This window comes from Barbus barbus (genome assembly GCF_936440315.1).
Source record: "Barbus barbus genome assembly, chromosome: 25".
Taxonomy (NCBI): Eukaryota; Metazoa; Chordata; class Actinopteri; order Cypriniformes; family Cyprinidae; genus Barbus; species Barbus barbus.
This window is the reverse complement of record NC_136753.1, coordinates 9929031-9951171: the sequence shown is the minus strand read 5'-3', so window position 1 is coordinate 9951171 and position 22141 is coordinate 9929031. Positions and strand designations below refer to the sequence as shown.

General features: G+C 42.0%; 1 protein-coding gene across 1 annotated transcript in view; it reads right to left on the bottom strand.

Annotated features, from left to right (window-relative positions):
* The window catches only part of LOC306845197 (LHFPL tetraspan subfamily member 3 protein-like), a gene marked incomplete at both ends in the record, with an annotated part of 49187 nt that extends 47580 nt beyond the window's left edge, over window positions 1–1607 (bottom strand). Inside the window, one exon of the mRNA XM_079377851.1 lies at window positions 1202–1607. Within this exon, the coding sequence (XP_079233977.1) occupies window positions 1202–1607 (406 nt within the window). The remainder of the gene's footprint in view (window positions 1–1201) is intronic.
* Window positions 1608–22141: the final 20534 nt, after the last annotated feature.

Genomic DNA, 22141 nt, shown 5'->3' with positions numbered 1-22141 from the left:
TCTTTTCATCATGTAAAAGTAAACAGACACTACAGTAAAAAAAAAACAACAACAACAACATCTGGGTTCACAATAATCCATATAACCACTAAAAAACCTTGTTGTAAACTTCATATGCAGCACTGCTAACGTTGGTAAAATTGTAGTAGCCTATGCTGTAATCATTAAGGCTTTTAGTCACTGAAATTCAAAATCAAATGTCACTCCTGCTAAACCTAAATAATTATTAATTCATTAATATGAATTAAAGATATCAAAATGTGGACTTTCAATATGTGTATTAAATTTCTGATTAACTCTAACTCCAAATAGTACAATTTAATCAATCAAAAGTAAATGATCAAAATCAGTAGGCTAAATCATTTAAATAATTTGTTAATTAATACTTGACTAGCATTAAACATTATGTTAATAATACTTGACTAGCATTAAACATTATGTAACTAAAAAATATTTGACATATTTATGTATGTGCCTTCCAGCAGGATAGGTTCACCCAGTTGTTTTTGCATCCATTCAAGATTTTCTCCATCAGGACATCACAGTTATTTCTTCTTCTTTTACTTTTAAAAATAACACATACTGTAACACCACATAGCAATACCTAGCAACCACCTACATCATGATGAACTGTTTTGCACAGGCAAACACTCCCCCCCCCAGAAAGTTAAATTACCCCATTCCAGGGAATAGTAAACAGTAGGCTAATAGTAGATTAATAGTGTTAATTAATAGGAAAACAGACCACTGCCAAATGAGAATTTATAATGATATGGGAATCAAACATATAAAGAAATTCATTAAGTGCACAGAAAACACAAAAGAGTTTTATTGATTTTGATCCCTACCTGTTTTGTTCCGTATAAAAGAGTGAGAAATGGCCTACCGTACATTGTGTAATATTCCATCACAAAAGGCATTTCAAAAACAAATAAATGTGTAATAACATTTTCCTCTGCGCTAACAAGGCAACATGAAGGCATCAAGATCACTGACAAACAGCTTTACTGAACCCCCTGAAAACACACGCACCCACAATGAGCTCTATTCAAAAAAGCATCAGACATCAGTTCTTACAGCAATCGTTCACATGTGTTTTGTTGGAAAGTGACTAAAGGTAAATTATGGTGTATTCTAGATGTATCTATTTCCCACAAAAACCTTCAGAATAAAAAATAAATAAATAAATAAAAATACTCACCGCAAAGCAGCTGCATCCAAGCGCAGGTTTTGTAGACGGTGGCGGTGTTGCAGAAGAAGAAGAGCGCCATACAGCCGATGCAGCTCAAAATGAGGACCATGGACAGCAGCACGAAGAAAGAGGCCGCCTTAAACGCGCCGGACGGGATGGAACTGAAGTCGGAAAATGTTCCCTGGCAAATCAGCTCCCGGTTCGAGTTACCGTCGCCCACACAGTAATGGAACAACCCGAAGTAACCGGCATGTGGTGTACTCACGCTGTCCCCGATCCAGTAAGGCTGGATGAAGACTACCACGTTGATGGTGGCGAAGCAGATGGTGAAGATGGCCCACAGGACACCGATGGCTCGAGAGTTACGCATATAGTTGTCATGGTAAAGCTTTGAGGCTTCTTGCGAAGGTAGCATTTTTTCTTGCTTGCTCCCAACCGTCTACTCTCCTGTGATTTGTTTCAGCTATTTCCGGCGTCTCTATCTCCCCCTATCTCCCCCACCGGTACCCTCAGAAATGCGCTTCTGCCGCGAGTCCGCTGACTGGAGATAAATGAAGATTTAATCTGATTTGAAGCAGTAAAGAGGTATCCGTCCGTGGTTTGATTTGCCAGTCTTTCTGTCACACCAGAATTGATCATGAATCAATTAAATAATTGATGGGAGGTTTGTTATGATAATGCACTGGGTGAAGAAAAAAAAAAAACCGTTCTGTTCCTTTCCACCTCCGTTCTTAAAGCAGGGGAGACGACTGAAATTACATTGCAAAACAAATGTCTATTACAAAATCGGCAAAACGCATTATTGCTGCTCTGTGAGTCTTTGTATAAATAGTATATCCGGCGCACCTCTCATCGGCTGTAATGCTGTCAAGATCTCAATGATGGATCTTCCGCAGACGAGCGAGAGCAGATGTAACGAAATCTGGAACATCAGCGGGAGGCGTCGCACATTGTCGTAATGATAACCTGTATGTGTCCGTCGACAAAAACATCTGAATTTCATTCAGATGGGCAATCCGTTTCGCAGTTTAGGTATTTGTCTTTCCTTTCCAAGCCACCGCGTCTCCGCTGTCATGTTAGGCTATTTCTTCTTTTGCGCGCACACGCTTTTGGTGATGTTCAGAGCCGCCGGTGAATGCGCGTACACGATTTTGGATATTGCAGAAATTTCAATAAGTACACGCCCCTTTAACATGCATCAATACAAAGTAGTAACTGTAATTGTTTTCATAAGCGTTACAGACCACGTTTATATCTGTATAACTCTTTTGTTATTTTAGCATAACCTACGCTAGAAGACATGAACGTTATCAGCGATCGGTGGCAAAAACCAAAAATATGACTTGTCTTTTTATTCATAATTGCATTCTGTGCTTTCAACATCAAATCTTACCAATGTCTTTATGTTTTATTTCCTTAATGAAATGTAATGTGTTTTATCATTTCTTTGCACAACACATTTTTCAGATAGAATAAATGCCTGTAGATGATTCTAGTTTATTTTTGATCACTTGATCTAACTTTTGAATCAATGCACCCAAGAAATTCTTAAGTCAATAGATTGATATTCTATTCAAGCTTTCTATGATGCTTATATTTTTTTTAAGTCCTTTTTATACTTCTGGACATTTGCCCGTTTTCACTTTTTATCAAAAGAAAAATTATGCTATTAATTCTTTTTTCAAACTCAGACTTATTGGCCTTGGCTCATTTTCTGTAAAGAACATATTGGCTATCAGAACAAATTTTCAATGACCACTCACTGTACACCCCCATACACATTTATATTACATACAGGATGTTCGGGTCCACTGGAACCGGGGCTAATAAAAAAGTGGAAATTTTAGGTCCTGTGTACCTTCACTCTGTCCTCCTGTTGTCTGGGCCTGCTATTAGGATGTGTATGTGTGTTTATGTGTGTGTGCGTGTGAAAGAGAGAGAGAGTCTGTAAGAGTGTGTGTGTAAGTGTGAGTTTTGTGTTTCTGCCCTTTAATTCATCAATGTGATCTAACAAAGGAAAAGGGATGCAAATTTTGACCATATATCCTGTTTATATTGCTTGTAATTGGGATGACGTAAATATCTGTTGAGTATTTTAACATATGATTTTTGATTGTTTTGAATTAAAAACCCAAAAACTGCAACGGGTCCACCAGACCCACGAACACTGGGTGAGTAACAAAAATATGAACACCACACAAGGGTTAATTTGACAGGGCAGCATGAAGAGAGACAGGAAGAAATTTATTTAAAATACAAGTTTATCATTTGAAAATACAAAAATACATTTAAAAATTCTCTAACAAGTTTAGCCATTTAGCAGATGCCTTTTTCTGGAACAATACATGCAACATAATAAACTATTTTGCTAGATTTTTACAAACAACCATATGAAGATGTAAAGAGAAAAGGACAATTGACATTAAGGTAACGCAAGATTTCACATTTAGTATAAGAGAAAGAGAAGTCCTTTCTCCTCCTTAAACGACTAATAAAACAACATATTCTCCTTACACACTACAATCCTTTCAACACAGTTGCAGTCCAGCTGTGTTTAGCAACACAAACTTATCCAAAAACACAGACCTCACTGTATGAAATATTTATTTTTTATTTTATTTATTTATATTTTTAACCATACTTTTATTTTATTTATATTTTACCAAGTTTTATTCAGTATTTTTCAGTATTTATTCAACAGCACTGAGTAATTTTCTCTTTACTGACATTAAGGACATATACTGCAGATATATAAAATTTAAAGTTTACCTGAAAATGAAAATTCTGTTATCATTTATTCATTACCCTCATATTGTTCCACACCCAACTTTTGTTAATCTTCTAAACACAAATGAAGATTTAATACTGTCATCATTTTTATCCATCTATTGAAGGTTTACTCAACCACATTTTGAAGTTCAAACACATTGCAATATTAATCAATGAACTGAGTGGTTTGTTTAACCCACATATTCTGAAGATTCACAATCGGTTTATCTGAACAGATTTAATTTAGACTTTTCATTCACACTATATTAAGACTATTTTCTGTCAAGCAAATACAAATTATGTTCAAAAGTAATTTAAACACTTATTTTACATTGAATTATAATGCTGCCCATCAGATGACATGAGCGATAACATGGGCTTGCCAGGGGATCTCCAACAAGATGCCCTTGAATCTCTTGTACCATCTGCTGGAGATCAGCTTCCTGGTACAACTAAAAATAAAAAATCTAAAACTTGCAAAGAACCAAAATGTATAATCAGGATGAGTCAATTCTATCGAAATTCAGGGCCAGTCTGCAAATTTTGGGCAGTTGAAGTTGAACGATTTCACAGGTAATTGCGTAGTATATAATGGGGCACAGACTCAGATTTTTATTTTTTTGTGTCAGACTATCCAGACATTTGATCTTTTTAACCTATTTCAGAGAACATATTGTTTTAATTTTTTAAATTTCTCTGTGACTTTATTGAGTTCGGAACTACTTGAAAGTCTGGTAGTGTATGATGACCAGTTTTGCTCTGAGTTTAGTGTATGATGCCTAGTGTTTTGAAATCTGTTCAGATTTCAAAAATCATGTAGAGTATTCCAGCCTTAGGGTACATTTACTGGTGTTATGCTTGTGTACAAAATCGATTTAACGTAATTGTACCTCAATAAATATGTGTTAAACCAGGTCTTTCCCACTGCAGTGACAGTTATGCAATCCTACAGATTACTTGTCGTTAAACTGTGCCATTGTGTTTAATGGTAAACTAACATATGTTTGCATCTATTCATGACCTAATAGCACAGAATGTCTTAAGGCCATGTGCATATTTTAGTAGTGACAACTGCATTTACATGTGAGAGTGAATGATTGTTCCTTTTGTACACAACAGGAGTCACTTCTGAGATTGTGTTGATTGTCATAGTGGTAACCATAGCAAGAATTTTGGCATCTTACCGCTGTGAAGAAGAAATATGAATTCCAAAATTAATTTGGTATCTGCTGTTTTTGACCAAAGTTAGAGACCAAAGACTTATGTCCATCTCCTATAACTAAACTACTGTTGACATTTCTGCCTGCATTCTTCACCAATTGTGGCAAGAGAAATGAGCCACGATACCCGGATTATTAAACAAATGAGGCTGAATGAGTGAATAAGGGTGTGGGGCTGACATGGTGACCTCTCCTGGCCTGGAAGTGATGTGTAAATCTAAAAACTGTCTTGGAGAGATTCGGCTGACAATTTAGTTTTGAGAGGTTTTGTTATTTCTTTCTGTGAACAGAAGACAGCACATCTGTGAGTTCTTGGAGACAATGCTCATCTGTTTCTTGGTGAATCTGCTGCTCTTTCACGCTTTATCCATCTACATATTTTCTTATTCTCTTATCTATCTCAAGCGTAGCATTAGTTCTGGTAGGTCACGTTAGTCAAGCTTACATCAGCTGACTCTCAGCTGATCCCCATCTACCTATAGGAATACGACACCATCCACATACAAGCATCCATATATATAGGGTCCACAGTATTATCAGCAGTTTTTGCATTGCTCAATAGTTACTTGGTGAATTCGGCAGGCAAAAACACCATCATCTCTAGGAATCAGGAATTTAGCGAGTGGAATTCATTTCCCCTATGACCTTCGATTCATTCAAGTTCATTAACTTGAAAACGTGAATTCACCGCATTGATCATAAGCTGCCTGATTCGGAAGTGACTTCGGGAGTTAGCATTACTTCATGCATCGCTACATTAGTGAAATGGACTCCATGAGTTATTCGACCGACTCAAGAGCAAGTTCAGATGGGAACTTCATCCCCAAGAAGGATACATCTATTCTGCCATTAAATATCGACCAAATGAAGTTATCTCAGGAGGCAGGAAGTAAGGCTAACATTGGATTCGATGTGTAAAGGTGCCTTTCTTCCTTTAAATGTATCCTCCAAAGCCAGCATTTTCCAGTTCGGATGCAGCCTTCATTTCAGCGTTGATTCAGCTTGCATCAGCTGACTCTCAGCTGATCCCCATCTACCTATAGGAATAAGACACCTATTTAAGCATCCATATATAAGGTCCTCAGTATTATCAGCAGTTTTTGCATTGCTCAGTAGCTAATTACCCTCCTCCATCCCCAACTGTCAGTCAGGATCCAGCTTCTGATTCTCCTTTGAATCAGACTAATTATAAAATGTGTACATAAAATGACTGAACTTTAACGATATCTGCAATACTTTCGTTGGTTCTGTTCTGTTTACCCTAGGGGGTTTTCGCTGCTCTCCCTGCTCTCATCCATGCTAGTCTGCGTGAATGCGCAGGGAGTTCTTGTCCAGAACAGAACCATACCGCCAATCCAAACTGTATGCTAATTGTCAATCATCTTTGACGATAGTGGTCCAGACAGAACCATCTACATCCCTCTACTGGTCTTGCTTTATCCTTCCATCATTCTACCACTCACACTCCATAGGTCCATCACTTTATCCATGAACATTTATTCATAAAAACAAATTAAAAAAATATGATGTACCTTGTCTCCTAAGGTTTATTATTATCCTTCTCCCCACTCCTACATACTCGGGTTAAAACCACCTTTCGAATAAGCCCACCTTGTGGACTAACATAGATTACAGTTTTAGTTTTTGACATTTTTCAGCATCCATTCAGCAATAACCAAACACAACTGGTAAATATAAACATTTGTTCTAGATGTTTCTTTAATTTTGTTATATTCCCTCCAGCCTGTTCTTATGGCTTATGAAACTGAAGTGTGTCATTTCTGTGGTGCCAGTGACACCTAAGAAAATCCCACACATTAAAGGGGTCATTGGATGCAAAATTCAGTCATTGGATTGCATCTTCAGCGGCTTAGATGTCGGGAGTAACTGACGACTGCTATATTCATTACTACATCCAACAACTAAACACTAAACACAAAAATGTCTCCATCCTATAATAATAAAAACACCCAGTGTTTGTTTTTTTTAAATCCCTATTTTAAAATCCCCTTTCTCAAATCAGGCTGTTCTGAGAGCCCTGTCAGAATGGTGTAGTTCTGTACAGGCCCATCCCACGATAGCTGATTGCCAAGGCCATCTTACCTTAGACCCACCCTGAGTGAGCTGAGAGCTGTCCGCCTCCGGTGCAGTGGAAGACAAGATGTCTCCTATTAAGCGATTTAAGTGTTTAGTTGTTGGATGTAGTAATAAATATAGCAGTCGTCAGTTACTCCCGACATCTGAGCCGCTGAAGATGCAGAAGATTAAAGTTACTTTTGCTTTGAAGGGAATGCGCCGATCCCCGATCTACATAAATGCATCTATGTTCGCTCGAATCATTCGTGATCCAGCTTTATCTACAGAAGAAGTGAGTATAAGGGTTTTTATGAATCTTTGCAAATTGCCTTTCCTAATAATGTGCTAGTATGCCAGTTTCGCAGCTGAAGTTTAGTATGCTCCATAGATATATAGACTTAGATGCCTCATTATCGACTGTTTCTATGGGCCGCGCGATACGTAAGCCATCTGCCATTTTTGGAACGGTCTGCGAATCAATAGCTGTGTCCCAATTTGCTATATGAAACATATTTTGCACAAACAAAAACAGCAGACTGGCTGAATGCAAGCTCAAATTCACTGTGACAGTAGGTGGCACTATGGAACAGCAGTGATATGGCATTTCCTTGGTTACCACTGTAAATACTAATTTAATATGCATTATACGGAGGTAAGATAAAAAGAAAATACCATCTGAACTTTTAAGACCGTGAGAGATACCTTCATACTGTGATGGATCCAGCTATTCTGTCAGTGTCAGACCCTACAGCTCCACCTCTTCATTCCAATTCACCTAAGTATTGATTACCTACATCTGTCTCTGATTAACTGACCCACTTATAAACCCACACTCACAGGCACCTAACCATCTGGTCTTGTCTCTTGCTTATGTGCAAGACTTACATGACATACGGTCATGCCATACAGGCTAGCCAATTCCCCTTCCGTATTCCAGGTCTTCATGAATGAGGTTTTCTGGGAGTACCTGCATCATTTAGTGATAATTTACACTGACAACATCCTGATCTACTCCCAGAACAAGGCAGACCATCTCCTCCACATTGCATAGATCCTCCAGAAACTGAAGGAGACTCACCTGTAACTCAAACTGGAAAAATTTTAATTTCACCATTCCTCTATTCAGTTCCTGGGCTACATAATCGATGCCAAGGGTATACAAATGGACCAGAAGAAAGTGGATGCAGTTTGTCAGTGACCCATCTCCACTTCAATTAAGGAACGCCAATGATTTCTTGGCTTCTCTAATTTCTATCGCTGCTTTGTTGCGAACTTTAGCAACTTATCATGTCCTCTCACCTCCCTTCTGTGCCCATGTCTCTGTCCTGATCACCAGCAGCATCAGAACCCTCGTCAGGCCAGATGGGCATTGTTCTTTACCCAGTTTAACTTCACTGTGACTAGTCGCCCAGGAACAAAAAAATCAAAAGGCTGATGCACTTTCCCAAATCCATGTCCCTGACTAATCCAACTGTCTATCAGAGCCCATTCTCCCTCCAGCCGTTATCTTCAGTCCCATCCAATGGACCCTAGATGACCAAAGGCTACCTTCACCAAACCTGCTCCACTGGGAAGTCCTGACTCCTTCACCTGTATTCTTGTGGTCATAGACCTTTTCTCAAAGGCCTATCACCTTATTCTGCTAAAAGGACTGCCCTCTGCCTTGGAAAATGCAGAAGCCCTATTTAATAATTTGTTCCGAAACTACGGACACTGGACCATTCATGATTCAAAAGAAGATCAATCCCTTCACTTACCATCTGAAACTACCCTCACATTTCAGGATTGCTCCAATATGTGTCTCTGCTAAAACCTCACCCGTTTTCTCTTCTCTCTTCTCCCACAGGTCTGACACAGCTGAGGTGTCTTCTCCAATCGAGCTAGACCGGGATCCAATCTATACGGTATGGTCTGTCCTCAACTCACAGCAATGAGGTAGCCCACTCGAATACCTTATTGATTGGGAAGGTTACAGCCCTGAAGAAAGATCTACCACGTGATGATGTTATAGACCCTACCCTACCATGCTAATCATCCAGATCATCCTGCGCCCGGAGGGAGAGGCCATCCTAGTCGTTACCATCAACAGTCTTCTGGAGCTGTCCATGGAGGAGGTGGGGGCAGTGTCATGGATCCAGCCATCCCCTCAGACCCTACAGCTCCACCTGTCCATTCCAATTCACCTGAGTATTGATTTCCTGCACATGTCTTTGATTAATAAGGACCCACTTATAAACTCACACTCACAGGCACCTAACAATCTGGTGTCATCTCTCGCTTATGTGTAAGACTTGCCTGACTCCTTGGATCCTTTTTGCCTATCTTCGTCTTCATCATCGTCTGCTGGTATTCTCCATCCATCCCTATCCTTCCAGAAATACACAATGACTGCTTAACTCAAGATAAGTCATTCTAGTGCATTGCTGATACTCCGTTACCTTACCTTACCTGAGTTTCTCTGGGTGTTTCCCTCAATAAAGTCTGGGGAACTATTGTCCTGTTTCCTGTGTTTCATTGTTGTGACACATATAAACCCCCCCCCACCCCGCTCACAATTTAATATTTAACATTTTCTTCCAATATTTTATGTGTCCCTAACAGTTAGCTTGCTCTGCCTGCACAGTACTTTATCTTCTTTGCATCTGTCTTCAGTGTCTCTGCCCTCTGTTATCTGAAATAAAAAAAGTCCTGTTTCAATTGGTGCATCTCAGCTTAAATTCAAACATTAAACATCTTTTATTTTGGGGGGTTTGCCAGCACTAAATAGGTTTCAGATTGACTTTTAAAGTGGTGTGTGTCATGGGCGGTATGCTTGTTGTAAGCAAACACAGTACCCGCTTCACTCTGACGTGTCACTGGTATAGTTTTGAATGGGGAAAATGCAAAGCTCAATATGGCCAGTCTGTCGAAGGAAGTCCCACCTTCTGAATACAAGGCCAACTGCTAATCGGTAAAGCCATCACATCACTGCAGCTGTCATTAGAAACTTAGAGTAGGTCTAGATGTAATAAAAAACACAATCTAAGAGGTAGCAAATTTATTTTATTGTTATTTTCCGATAGCTGTAACCCTTCTCAAACCCAAAAACAACTGCTTGCATGCCTGATAGGCATTTCAAAGGTAGTCAATACCAGAATACCAGAATCTCTCTTTAATTATAATGAGGTAAAAAAATAAAATAAATAAAATGTACAACAAAAGAGTCACCCCTTTCCATTTAAGTATGTCAAATGCTATATATGTATATATATCTATTCCTTCACTAAAATCTGCCAGTCTGCTGTCAGACTTGTGTTCCTGTCTTGTGTTGTGTTTTGCTCCCCCTATGCTTTCCTTGACCTAGTTTCTCCCTCCATGTCCATATTTGGTTTTCCTGTTCTCGTTTGGTCCCCATTTAGTTCCATTAGTTCCAGCTGTCCGAGTACTTAAGCCCTGTGTTTCCTTGTCTCCAGTATCTGGTGTTATATGTCAACCCTTAGTTCCTATGTTTGTATTCCTGTGATTTGGTTTATTAAAGTCTATGTTAAGCATCTCCTGCATGTCCTTGCTCCTCCCAGAGAGAAAAAGTTTCAGTCTCATTGTCCAGTCCCCTCTGAGGCACGCCTCGTCTCGCCAGCTCACCCCACGCCAGAAACCCCCACATACCACACCAATGGCTCGGACTGTCCACCCTGCCCCAAATACTCCCATATCCTCTGAAGCTCCACCATCATTCTCAGCTCAGAAACACCGGCCGTTCCCCAGTCAAGGCCGCCGGCCTCTCCGTTGTCAAGTCCACCGGCCTCCTCCCTCTCCTCAGCCCAAAAGAAGAGAATGCGGAGGAAGAGACTGTGGGCTCCTGCCCCTGAGTTTGCTCCAGTGTCGGCTCCAGCCCCAGTGAGTCTCTGCCCCTCAGTCAAGCCCAGAGAGGGTTCCTGTCCCCGTGTCCAGCCCAGAGAGAGCTCCAGTCCCCGAATCCAGCCCAGAGACGGCTGCAGTCCAGTCCCCGGATCCATCCCAGACAGGACTCCAGTTCTCGAATCCAGCCCAGAGAAAGCTCCAGTGCCCACGCCTCCAGAGCACCATCCAGTGCCCTCTCCAGAGCCCGTTCCAGCCAGGAAACCTGTAATTCCTCCAAAGAAATGTATTTTTGGGGGGCTATAGGGGTCCGGCCGTAGTGGCTGGGCCGAGGGTCAAGGCCAAGACCACGGAGTCCTGCCATGGTGTCCCGAGCTCCCTGTCCTGCCATGGTGCCCTGAGTCCCTGCTCCGCCATGGCCTCCTGAGTCCCCTGCTCTGCCATGGCTCCCCAGACTGCCCGATCCACCATGGGTCCCAGAACGGGTACCGCCCTGGAGGCCTTCTGTCCTGTATGCTTGCCCCAGAGGCCTCCAGAGCACCAATTAATCTCTTATTTACATTGTGTATACAATTTGTTTGTTATAATGAGAGAATTCGCAAGCATGCAAAGTTTTGAATGGTGAGTGTATTCTGACTAACCTGAATGCAATGGCAAATCAGTTGTTAATGTAACCTCAGTTCCCTGAGATGAGGGAATGAGATGTTACATTGAGAAGCTGATGCAATGGGGAAACATCTTTTCCTAGAAATACTACAGCCTGATTGGAATAATGACATAGCAACACAATGGATAATGCTCAAGTGTGCGAATTAGGGACGGGTACGCAGCCTATATAAGGTAGCACTGAGTGGCATTTCTTAGAATATTTCAACTAAATAAAGCAAGGCTCATGAAAAACCCTGAGCATAAGTAACATGACACTAAATGCAACATACAGTCAGGTCCATAAATATTGGGACATCGACACAATTCTATTTTTTTTGGCTCTATACACCACCACAATGGATTTAAAATGAAACGAACAAGATGTGCTTTAACTGCAGACTGTCAGCTTTAATTTGAGGGTATTTACATCCAAATCAGGTGAACGGTGTAGGAATTACAACAGTTTGCAAATGTGCCTCCCACTTGTTAAGGGAGCAAAAGTAATGGGACAATTGGCTTCTCAGCTGTTCCATGGCTAGGTGTGTGTTATTCCCTCATTATCCCAATTGCAATGAGCAGATAAAAGGTCCAGAGTTCATTTCAAGTGTGCTATTTGCATTTGGAATCTGTTCCTGTCAACTGTCAAGATGAGATCCAAAGAGCTGTCACTATCAGTGAAGCAAGCCATCATTAGGCTGAAAAAACAAAACAAACCCATCAGAGAGATAGCAAAAACATTAGTGAAGTGAAGTGAAGTGAAGTGACATTCAGCTTGGCGTGGCCAAAACAACTGTTTGGAACATTCTTAAAAAGAAGGAACGCACCGATGAGCTCAGCAACACAAAAAGACCCGGAAGACCACGGAAAACAACTGTGGTGGATGACCGAAGAATTATTTCCCTGGTGAAGAAAACACCCTTCACAACAGTTGGCCAGATCAAGAACACTCTCCAGGAGGTAGGTGTATGTGTGTCAAAGTCAACAATCAAGAGAAGACCGCACCAGAGTGAATACAGAGGGTTCACCACAAGATGTAAACCACTGGTGAGCCTCAAAAACAGGAAGGCCAGATTAGAGTTTGCCAAACGACATCTAAAAAAGCCTTCACAGTTCTGGAACAACATCCTATGGACAGATGAGACCAAGATCAACTTGTACCAGAGTGATGGGAAGAGAAAAGTATGGAGAAGGAAAGGAACTGCTCGTGATCCTAAGCATACCACCTCATCAGTGAAGCATGGTGGTGGTAGTGTCATGGCGTGGGCATGTATGGCTGCCAGTGGAACTGGTTCTCTTGTATTTATTGATGATGTGACTGCTGACAAAAGCAGCAGGATGAATTCTGAAGTGTTTCGGGCAATATTATCTGCTCATATTCAGCCAAATGCTTCAGAACTCACTGGACGGCGCTTCACAGTGCAGATGGACAATGACCCAAAGCATACTGCAAAAGCAACCAAAGAGTTTTTGAAGGGAAAGAAGTGGACTGTTATGCAATGGCCAAGTCAATCACCTGACCTGAATCCGATTGAGCATGCATTTTACTTGCTGAAGACAAAACTGAAGGGAAAATGCCCCAAGAACAAGCAGGAACTGAAGACGGTTGCAGTAGAGGCCTGGCAGAGCATCACCAGGGATAAAACCCAGCGTCTGGTGATGTCTATGCGTTCCAGACTTCAGGCTGTAATTGACTGCAAAGGATTTGCAACCAAGTATTAAAAAGTGAAAGTTTGATTTATGATTATTATTCTGTCCCATTACTTTTGGTCCCTTAACAAGTGGGAGGCACATATGCAAACTGTTGTACTTCCTACACCGTTCACCTGATTTGGATGTAAATACCCTCAAATTAAAGCTGACAGTCTGCAGTTATGCAGTCTGCAGTTCATTTCATTTGAAATCCATTGTGGTGGTGTATAGAGCCAAAAATTTTAGAATTGTGTCGATGTCCCAATATTTATGGACCTGACTGTAGCTTTCCCTCTCAGGGAATCGAGGTTACGTTAAAGGTGCAGTAGGAGATCTTGGAAAATGCTAACTTTAGCCTGATAGCACTGAAAGTGAACGCCCCACCCTCCATGCAAATCACCATCCAAAGCCACACCTTCTGAATGCATGAACGCAAAGTTTGCAAACAGATCAGACGACCAGAGACAACATTACTACAATACATTGTATGTCATTTACCGGTGAGAAAACTTTATTGTACAGTTAGTAAAAGTACTACAATACCAGGAAGGAAGGTCAGGTTGTTGATGTTTGCCTGACATTCAACCAGCATAACAAAAAATGTTTCTAAAGACATCACCTATTGCACCTTTAATATCCAGAGATGTTCCCTTGTGATCCAGTCTATCAATGTTCGGCTTGTTGAGAAGCTGATGCTATGGGAAATGTGTCAAATCACGCTGTGTTACTGCAAGGGAAATGGCAAACAATTTGCATAAGCTGCACATAACTCATGATGGTATCTCTCTGCTGTACAGAAGTGCAGATGATCTATTGCAGATGTCTTCAATAGACATTCCACTCGCCCATGCCAGAAATATCACATTCACAATCCAATAGGATAACCTTTGCTTTTATACCAGTAAGACTTTGGTGCGTCCCTTGATGTGTTTTCTTCGGAGTAGAACAAGGGTCCAAGGGTTCAAAGGGTCCTAATTCCTTGAGCTGTACAAGCTCTCAAAGACCTTCCACTTCTGAGCATTGAGGTGCCTAGTAGAGGTGGCTCTTGTTTCAGTAATTGTGTTTAACGTGCGCTGTGGCAGTGTAACAAATGCCGTAGAGATCCACTGAGTGGCCAGACATGCAGATTCCTTATTTCTGAATAGGGATACCAGAATGAGCCCCCCTACTCAACAGGATGCACCGAGAACAGGGGTGCCATCAGCATTTTCAGCATGCCCAGAAACCACGACTCCAACTAACAGCACTGATTCGTCCATCACACTGATTTTGCCCAAGACCTTATGGAAGACTTTCACCGGTAGAAATGCATATTTGCATATTAAGCCAGTGGTGATCCAATGAATCCACTCCCAGAGTGGAACACTCCACTAGGGAAAAAAACAGCGGACAATGTGTATTCTCTGCCAATGCAAAGAGATCCACTTCTGCTGGACCGAATATGCTCCCTATCACATTCATTGTCTGAGGGTGCCCTTTGCCTCGAATTTCCACCCTGCAATTCAGATGGCTGGGAATGTGGGGATCCTCGTAAGCCTCAGCAGTAGCCATGAATTGATACCACCCTGATGATTTATACAGTCAGGTCCATAAATATTGGGACATCGACACAATTCTGACATTTTTGGCTCTATACACCACCACAATGGATTTCAAATGAAGGTCCACCAGAGGTCTATTGCCTCTAGGCATTCACAAATCACTAGAACGTGCATCATACCTGAGAGCCAAGTGTAAGAAGGGACACAAGCTTTCAAACAGATTTGAATGGCTGCATGTAAAGCAAGCCCACCACTGGGGCTGCTGCCATCACTATCTGAAAGCTGTTTAGGGAGAGGGATTTTCCTCTCTTATACACTGCGAGCAAGTCCATGATAGCTTATGAGTGCTCCGGTAACAGGCGTGTTTGCATGGATATAGAGTTGATGCTCACACCCAGAAATGGGATATGCTGAGTGGGCTGGAGCTTGCTTTTTTTTTAAAAATGGCAAGCTCCAAACACTGAAGGTGGTTGATGAGCAAACATTTCTTGCTGCTCAGTGTGCTCTCTGAATGAGCCAAGAGCAGCCAATCATCTAGATAATTCAGAACACACGCTCCACTCGAATATAGAGGGGAGAGAACAGCCTTCATATACTTTCTGAATGTGCGCAGAGCTAGAGAAACACAGAAGAGAAAGACTCTGAACTGATAAGCCACACTGTAGAAAAATCTACTGTGATCTGATTGGTTGACTGAGTCCTGATAAGATCACCTGTGGCCTTTTATTAATCAAGCCTCTGTTTGTTTGAGAAGCTGTCTCTCTACTCACATGGCTCGTGTGGAATTGTTGTGTTGATGACAATGTAAGTTTCAAGTTCAAGTTCAGGTTGAGCTTTATTGTCATTCCGCTACATGTGGGGACATACAGTGGAACGAAATGTCGTGTCTCGCAGGACCACGGTGCTACATAAATACAGACATACAACAATGAAGTAAAAAACACTATAAACCTATACACTACTAACCTGCTGACAGATTTAACTATAAGTATACTATATATATATATATATATATATATATAAGTATTTACCCTATACAAACTAAAAAATAGAAGATAAAAATACAAACTATACGAATGCTTCACAAATACTGTACATGTGCAAAGAGACATTTGAGTCAGCTGCTGGTTGGGGAACAGTGCAGGATGATTTGTAGTGCATGAGCATGTAAACATACATATATTGCTGAGTCTTTTGTGAGATTGTGCACACGCAGCAGTGTGTGTAAGTGTTCATAGTGCACATAGTGTAAAGTGTAAGTGTCCACAGTGTAAAGTGTCCATAGTGCACATAGTGTAAAGTGTCCATAGTGTAAAGTGTCCATAGTGCACATAGAGGAGAGTGTGTTACTACAGGTGGTTTGTACAGGCCCACTCACCTGTGTGTAGCACACTTTGAATTGCACAAAAAAAAAAAAAAAAAAATTTAAAGTTCCATACAGTTTTTCTTTGGTGTGGTAAGGTTTGGGGTGGGGGGTGGTCCATGTTTCAGGAGGTAGGGGTTTGCATGGGGTTTCAGAGGGGGGCGGGGTGGTTTGAGTTCAGGGCTCTCACAGCCTGGGGGAAAAAGCTGTTGAGCAGTCTGGCGGAGCGGGCTCTGATGCTCCGGTACCGTCTTCCTGATGGTAGGAGCTGGAAGAGACTGTGGGAGGGATGGGTGGAGTCCTTCACGATGCTGTTGGTTTTGCTGGAGCATCGTGTAAGGAAGATGTCCAGGATGGAGGGGAGAGGGGCACCGATGATTTTTGCAGCTGTGTTCACTGTCCGCTGGAGGGTCTTGCGGTCAGCAGCACTGCAGTTCCCGTACCAGACAGTGATGCAGCTGGTCAGCACACTCTCAATGGTGCCTCTGTAGAATGTGGTGAGGATGGGTGGAGGGAGACTTGCTCTTTTCAGCTGGCGGAGAAAGTGTAGGCGCTGTTGTGCCTTTTTGGAGAGTGACATGGTGTTGGTGGTCCAGGTGAGATCCTCTGTGATGTGCACCCCCAGTAATTTAGTGCTGCTGACTCTCTCCACAGTCGAGCTGTCGATGGTCAGTGGGGGGTGGTCAACGGAGTTTCTTCTGAAGTCCATCACAACCTCCTTTGTCTTCTCCACATTGAGGGACAGATTGTTTGTGCCACACCATTCAGCCAGCTGTGCCACTTCCTCTCTGTAGTGCGTTTCATCATTGTTGCTGATGAGACCTACCACTGTTGTGTCATCAGCAAACTTGATGATGTGGTTGGAGCTGAACTTGGCAGTGCAGTCATGGGTCAGCAGTGCGAAGAGCAGCGGGCTAAGCACACAGCCTTGTGGGGCACCTGTGCTCAGTGTTGTAGTGCTCGAGGTGTTGTTGCCGACGCGGACTGACTGAGGTCTTCCAGTTAGAAAGTCCAGGATCCAGTTACAAAGGGAATTGTTAAGGCCCAGCAGGTTTAGCTTATTTATGAGCTGTTGTGGGATTATTGTGTTGAATGCCGAGCTGAAGTCAATGAACAGCATTCTAACATAGGAGTCTTTATTTTCTAGGTGGGTAAGAGCCAGGTGGAGGGTGGAGGAAATTGCATCGTCCGTAGAGCGGTTTGAACGGTATGCAAACTGGAGCGGGTCGAGTGTGTTGGGGAGGCTGGTTTTGATGTTATGCATGACTAGCCTCTCAAAGCACTTCATCATGATTGGAGTCAGTGCTATGGGACGGTAGTCATTGAGACAGGACACAGGTGATTTCTTTGGTACCGGTATGATTGTTGTGGAGTTTCTTTTGATTTACTTGATTTGTTCAAGTTGATTTATGTATGATTTGTGTTAATGTTATATTGTTTCTATTTGTTTATGGGTTATCAGAAACCAACAATTACCAGCACTTGGTATCAAAGAAATGTCTACTCCTACATGTTGAGAAATAAACTGGAAACATGAGATTGATGACTGAATGAGTTTTAATGGATTCACCATTCCGGTAGCAATAGCCAAACCAGCCTAAAAATCCTTTCAATTTTGTACATGGTCCTTCGAGCCGGAATAGGCTGCTAGAATGGATACTGAGGATGACTATGTAAGACCTAAACGTTCATCAAGGATTGTAAAGCCTCCAAGATGGCAGCAAGATTATGTGATGGCTCAGTCAAATCTTTCAAGAGGGCAACTGGCACAAGAGCCAGAGGATTTGAGTCAGCAGGTTACATCACAAGGAGTTTCCATTACTGCAACTCAAAATGAGGTGAAGTCTTTATCTGAGGAGATTAAGCAGATGAAGGTAATGTTGTTGGATATGGGACAAATGATGAAGGATATGCAAAGGAAAAGATCTTCATCTTCTACTAGCTCTGAATGCAGTTCGAATGAAGAGTCCTTTGTTCCAACCCAACTGAACCAACAGCATGAGGTAAACCTCGGAAATCCTATGGTGGATGAGTTGAGTGAACGTATACGTCAACATGGAATTAAGCAGGGAAATGTGTCTTCTATGCCACCAAAGTTTAGTGAACCAATTACCATGCCTCAGTCTCAGGATGTGCCGTTTGTCTCTCCAATGCCTATTTTATCCGCACCTATTGCTACAGAGATACCACCACAGCTTTCTAATCCATGTACCCCTATTAGACCGTCCTTTCGTCCCTTAGACAACCTTAGGTTCCAATCTGCTGTGGATCCTGATGTAATGGGTGCAGGTTTGACTCAGCAACGTAATGGTCTACCATGGCTATCTTCAGTCAGTCATCAAATGAATTCAGGCTTGGATTCCAGTGATCAACAAGTAGGAAGGGATCAAAGACCATTTCCTGCTGATCAAATGCAGGGAAATGTGTTTTTTATGCCTGGGAATCCATGGATGCCTCCAAGTTGGCTGCCACCCCCCCTCTATCCAAGTGGAGGACTAAGGCATCCAAACCTGCCTGATTTTCCTTATCCAGTATCGTATCCATCTCTTGGCCAATACACTTCACTTAATTGTGATCCATTTAGAGCTGCAACATTGCATTCAAGAGATCTATTAGTTGGACATCCCTATGCATATCTTGGTAATCCTCATCAAATTTCCTTGCAACATCAAACTGGAACAGTAAGGGAGCAGCAAGCTAATCCTTCCACTGTCTATCTCGAATCCTTTCACCTCCAGAGATATCATTGCTTCAGTACCTCAAGAGCAGCAAAGAGATACGAATCAAATATCTGCACTTCCTCCAACTGGAGTACAACAGATGGTACTTGATCAGTGTTCGTCCATTCCGACAGCAGTGACGGTTCCTCAGACAAAAATGCCTGCTTCACAGCCCTCAAGGTCAGCCTTTATTGAAAGACTTTCATTTCCGTATTTGAAGAGTGATGACCCCTATGAGTTTGATGCCCTTAGAGGAAACTGAGCAATATAAGTATCACATTCTTCTGGATCATTTGAAGTTTGATGCAGCCCGACATTTAGCCTTGGCTTATGCCTATCATTCTCAGCCTTACACTACTGCTTTGAAGGCTCTCCAGAAAAGGTATGGCCAACCCCATCAGTTGGTACTTCGGGAGATTGCTGCTATTAAGAACTTGTCAGCTGTACGATCAGGAGATCCCGATGGGTTTAGTCAATTTGCTGTACGAGTCCAAGCTCTTGTTGGCATGCTTCAGTCCTGGGCTTAGTAAGCTTCCAGCCCAGCAGATCGCTAGTTTTGCAAGATATGCTAAAACCACTCGACCAGATGAGCCCTATGACTTGGTTAGTTTTTCTGTTTGGTTGGAAGAGGAATCAGAATGTCAGAATCTAGCTGTCCAAGTATTTGAACAATCAAAGGGTGTGAAGTCCCAGATAAGAGAAGGGAGGCCTACCAAGTCCCAATTTCAGTCAGCTGCTTTCCTTCATAGGGTAAGTCCAGAAGTAAATGTACCCACTCAGAAAAGGAAAACTGAAATGATTAGATCACAGGAAAGGAATGAGGGCCGTAAAACATCTTGTGCCTACTGTTGTCATACTGATCATCATCTTAGTCAATGTTCTGAGTTCCAGAATTTTGATACAGCAGCAAAACGGAAGTGGATTGCTGATAACAATCGTTGTTGGAGATGTGGTTGGGCCCATAGAGCGTTTAGTTGTGACCTGCAAAGAAAATGTCCAAAATGTCATAATCGTCACCTAGGAATATTGCATGATGTGAATGTACACAAACCTGATTCTGGGATCTATTATTTGAGCAGACCAAGTGGTCTTAACTCTGTTCTTTTGAAAATTGTGAAGGTAGTTCTGAGCCATCAAGGAAAGACTCTGGAGATTTATGCCATATTAGATGACGGTTCAGAAAGAACCATGCTTATGTCTTCTGCGGCAGAATTTTTAGGTCTTCATGGGGCGGCAGAGTCATTGGTTATTCGAACCATCCGGCAAGGCTCAGAGAAAATTGAAGGTGCAAATGTTTCCTTTTCAATTTCGTCAGCTGATCATAAGCAGAGTAAATACCAAATACGAGGAGCTTTTACTGCTCAAATGCTTGATCTACCTGAACAGACTTACCCAGTGCAGATGCTCCAGCGACGCTATCAACATCTAAGAGGCATCCCTCTGGAAGAGTTTCAGAAGGTGAAACCTCTGTTATTAGTGGGAGCTGATTATCCACATCTTCTTTGTTCCAAAGAGCGAATACGTTTCGGTCCTCCTGGAAGTCCAGCTGCTTTACATACTCGCCTGGGGTGGACATTGCAGGGACCGACTTCTTTAGGTGAGAAGACTAATTCAATCACGCAGTGTTTCTTCCAAGCTTCACTATCCATGGATCAGTTGCACCAGGATGTGGAGAAATTATGGAAAGTTGATGTACTTCCTTTCTCTCAAACTCCGAAGCATGCCCTGCATTCTAAGGAAGATAAGGAAGCTCTTGAGTTCTTGGAACAGGAAACAAAGTGTGAAGAAATTAATGGAATTAGAAGATATGTGACTCCTTTACTGCGAGCTAAGAATGCACCAGTACTTAAAGTACCATCCGAGGCAGTAATGCCAGCTTTGCGTCGACTGGAAAGACAGGATCTAGCTAAGGATCCAGATCGTGCGGTTATTTATCAGCAAGAGATTCAGAAACTTGTTGAAGCTGGATGTGTGAAGAAGCTGGAGCCTAATGAGATTGAATTCAGTGATGAAGCTTGGTATATTCCTCACCATCTTGTGGAACATAATGGCAAGCATCGTGTGGTATTTAATTGTTCCTATCAGTATCAAGGTGAGAGTTTGAATGCATATTTGTTACCTGGACCAGTGTTGGGTCCTTCCTTGATTGGAGTCCTACTACGGTTTAGAGATCATCCAGTTGCTATCAGCGGAGACATCAAGTCTATGTTCCATCAAATCCACCTCTTGCCTTCTGATTAATCACTGTTACGTTTCTTATGGCGAAATATGAGAAGAAATGACTCCGCAGATGTTTATGAATGGCAGGTTTTGCCATTTGATGCTACTTGTAGCCCTTGTTGCGCTACGTATGCTCTTCAGAAATGTGTGCAAAACCTTCCTGCTGAATTTCAAGATGTCCAATCTTCTGTTCTGCATTCCTTTTATGTGGATAATTGTTTGCAAAGTTTCCCAACGAGTCAAGAAGCAAAAAAGATGGTCATGGATTTGCGTTCTTTGTTAGCTGAAGGTGGGTTTGAAATTCGGCAATGGGCCAGTAATCAAATCCCAGTGGTGAGCCATTTACCAACTGATGCACGTTCAGTAGACACTGATCTATGGTTGAGCCGTGACTGCACCGATCCATGCGAGAGTACACTTGGATTGAGTTGGTACTGCTTGCAGGATACCTTGAGTTATAAGCATCGTCCAGTGGAGTATGATGTTCTAACGTTACGTGTTTTGTATCGAATACTTGCTCGTCAGTATTTACCAACTGATGCACGTAGAGTAGACACTGATCTATGGTTGAGCCGTGACTGCACCGATCCATGCGAGAGTACACTTGGATTGAGTTGGTACTGCTTGCAGGATACCTTGAGTTATAAGCATCGTCCAGTGGAGTATGATGTTCTAACGTTACGTGTTTTGTATCGAATACTTGCTCGTCAGTATGATCCACTGGGTTTCACCATTCCATTCACGACACGAGCTAAAATTCTTTTGCAACAGTTATGGATGAAGCCTACCAGAGAATGGGATGATCCAGATATTCCAGAAGGAATAAGGGCAGCCTGGTTTGCATGGGAAAGTGAATTACCTGATCT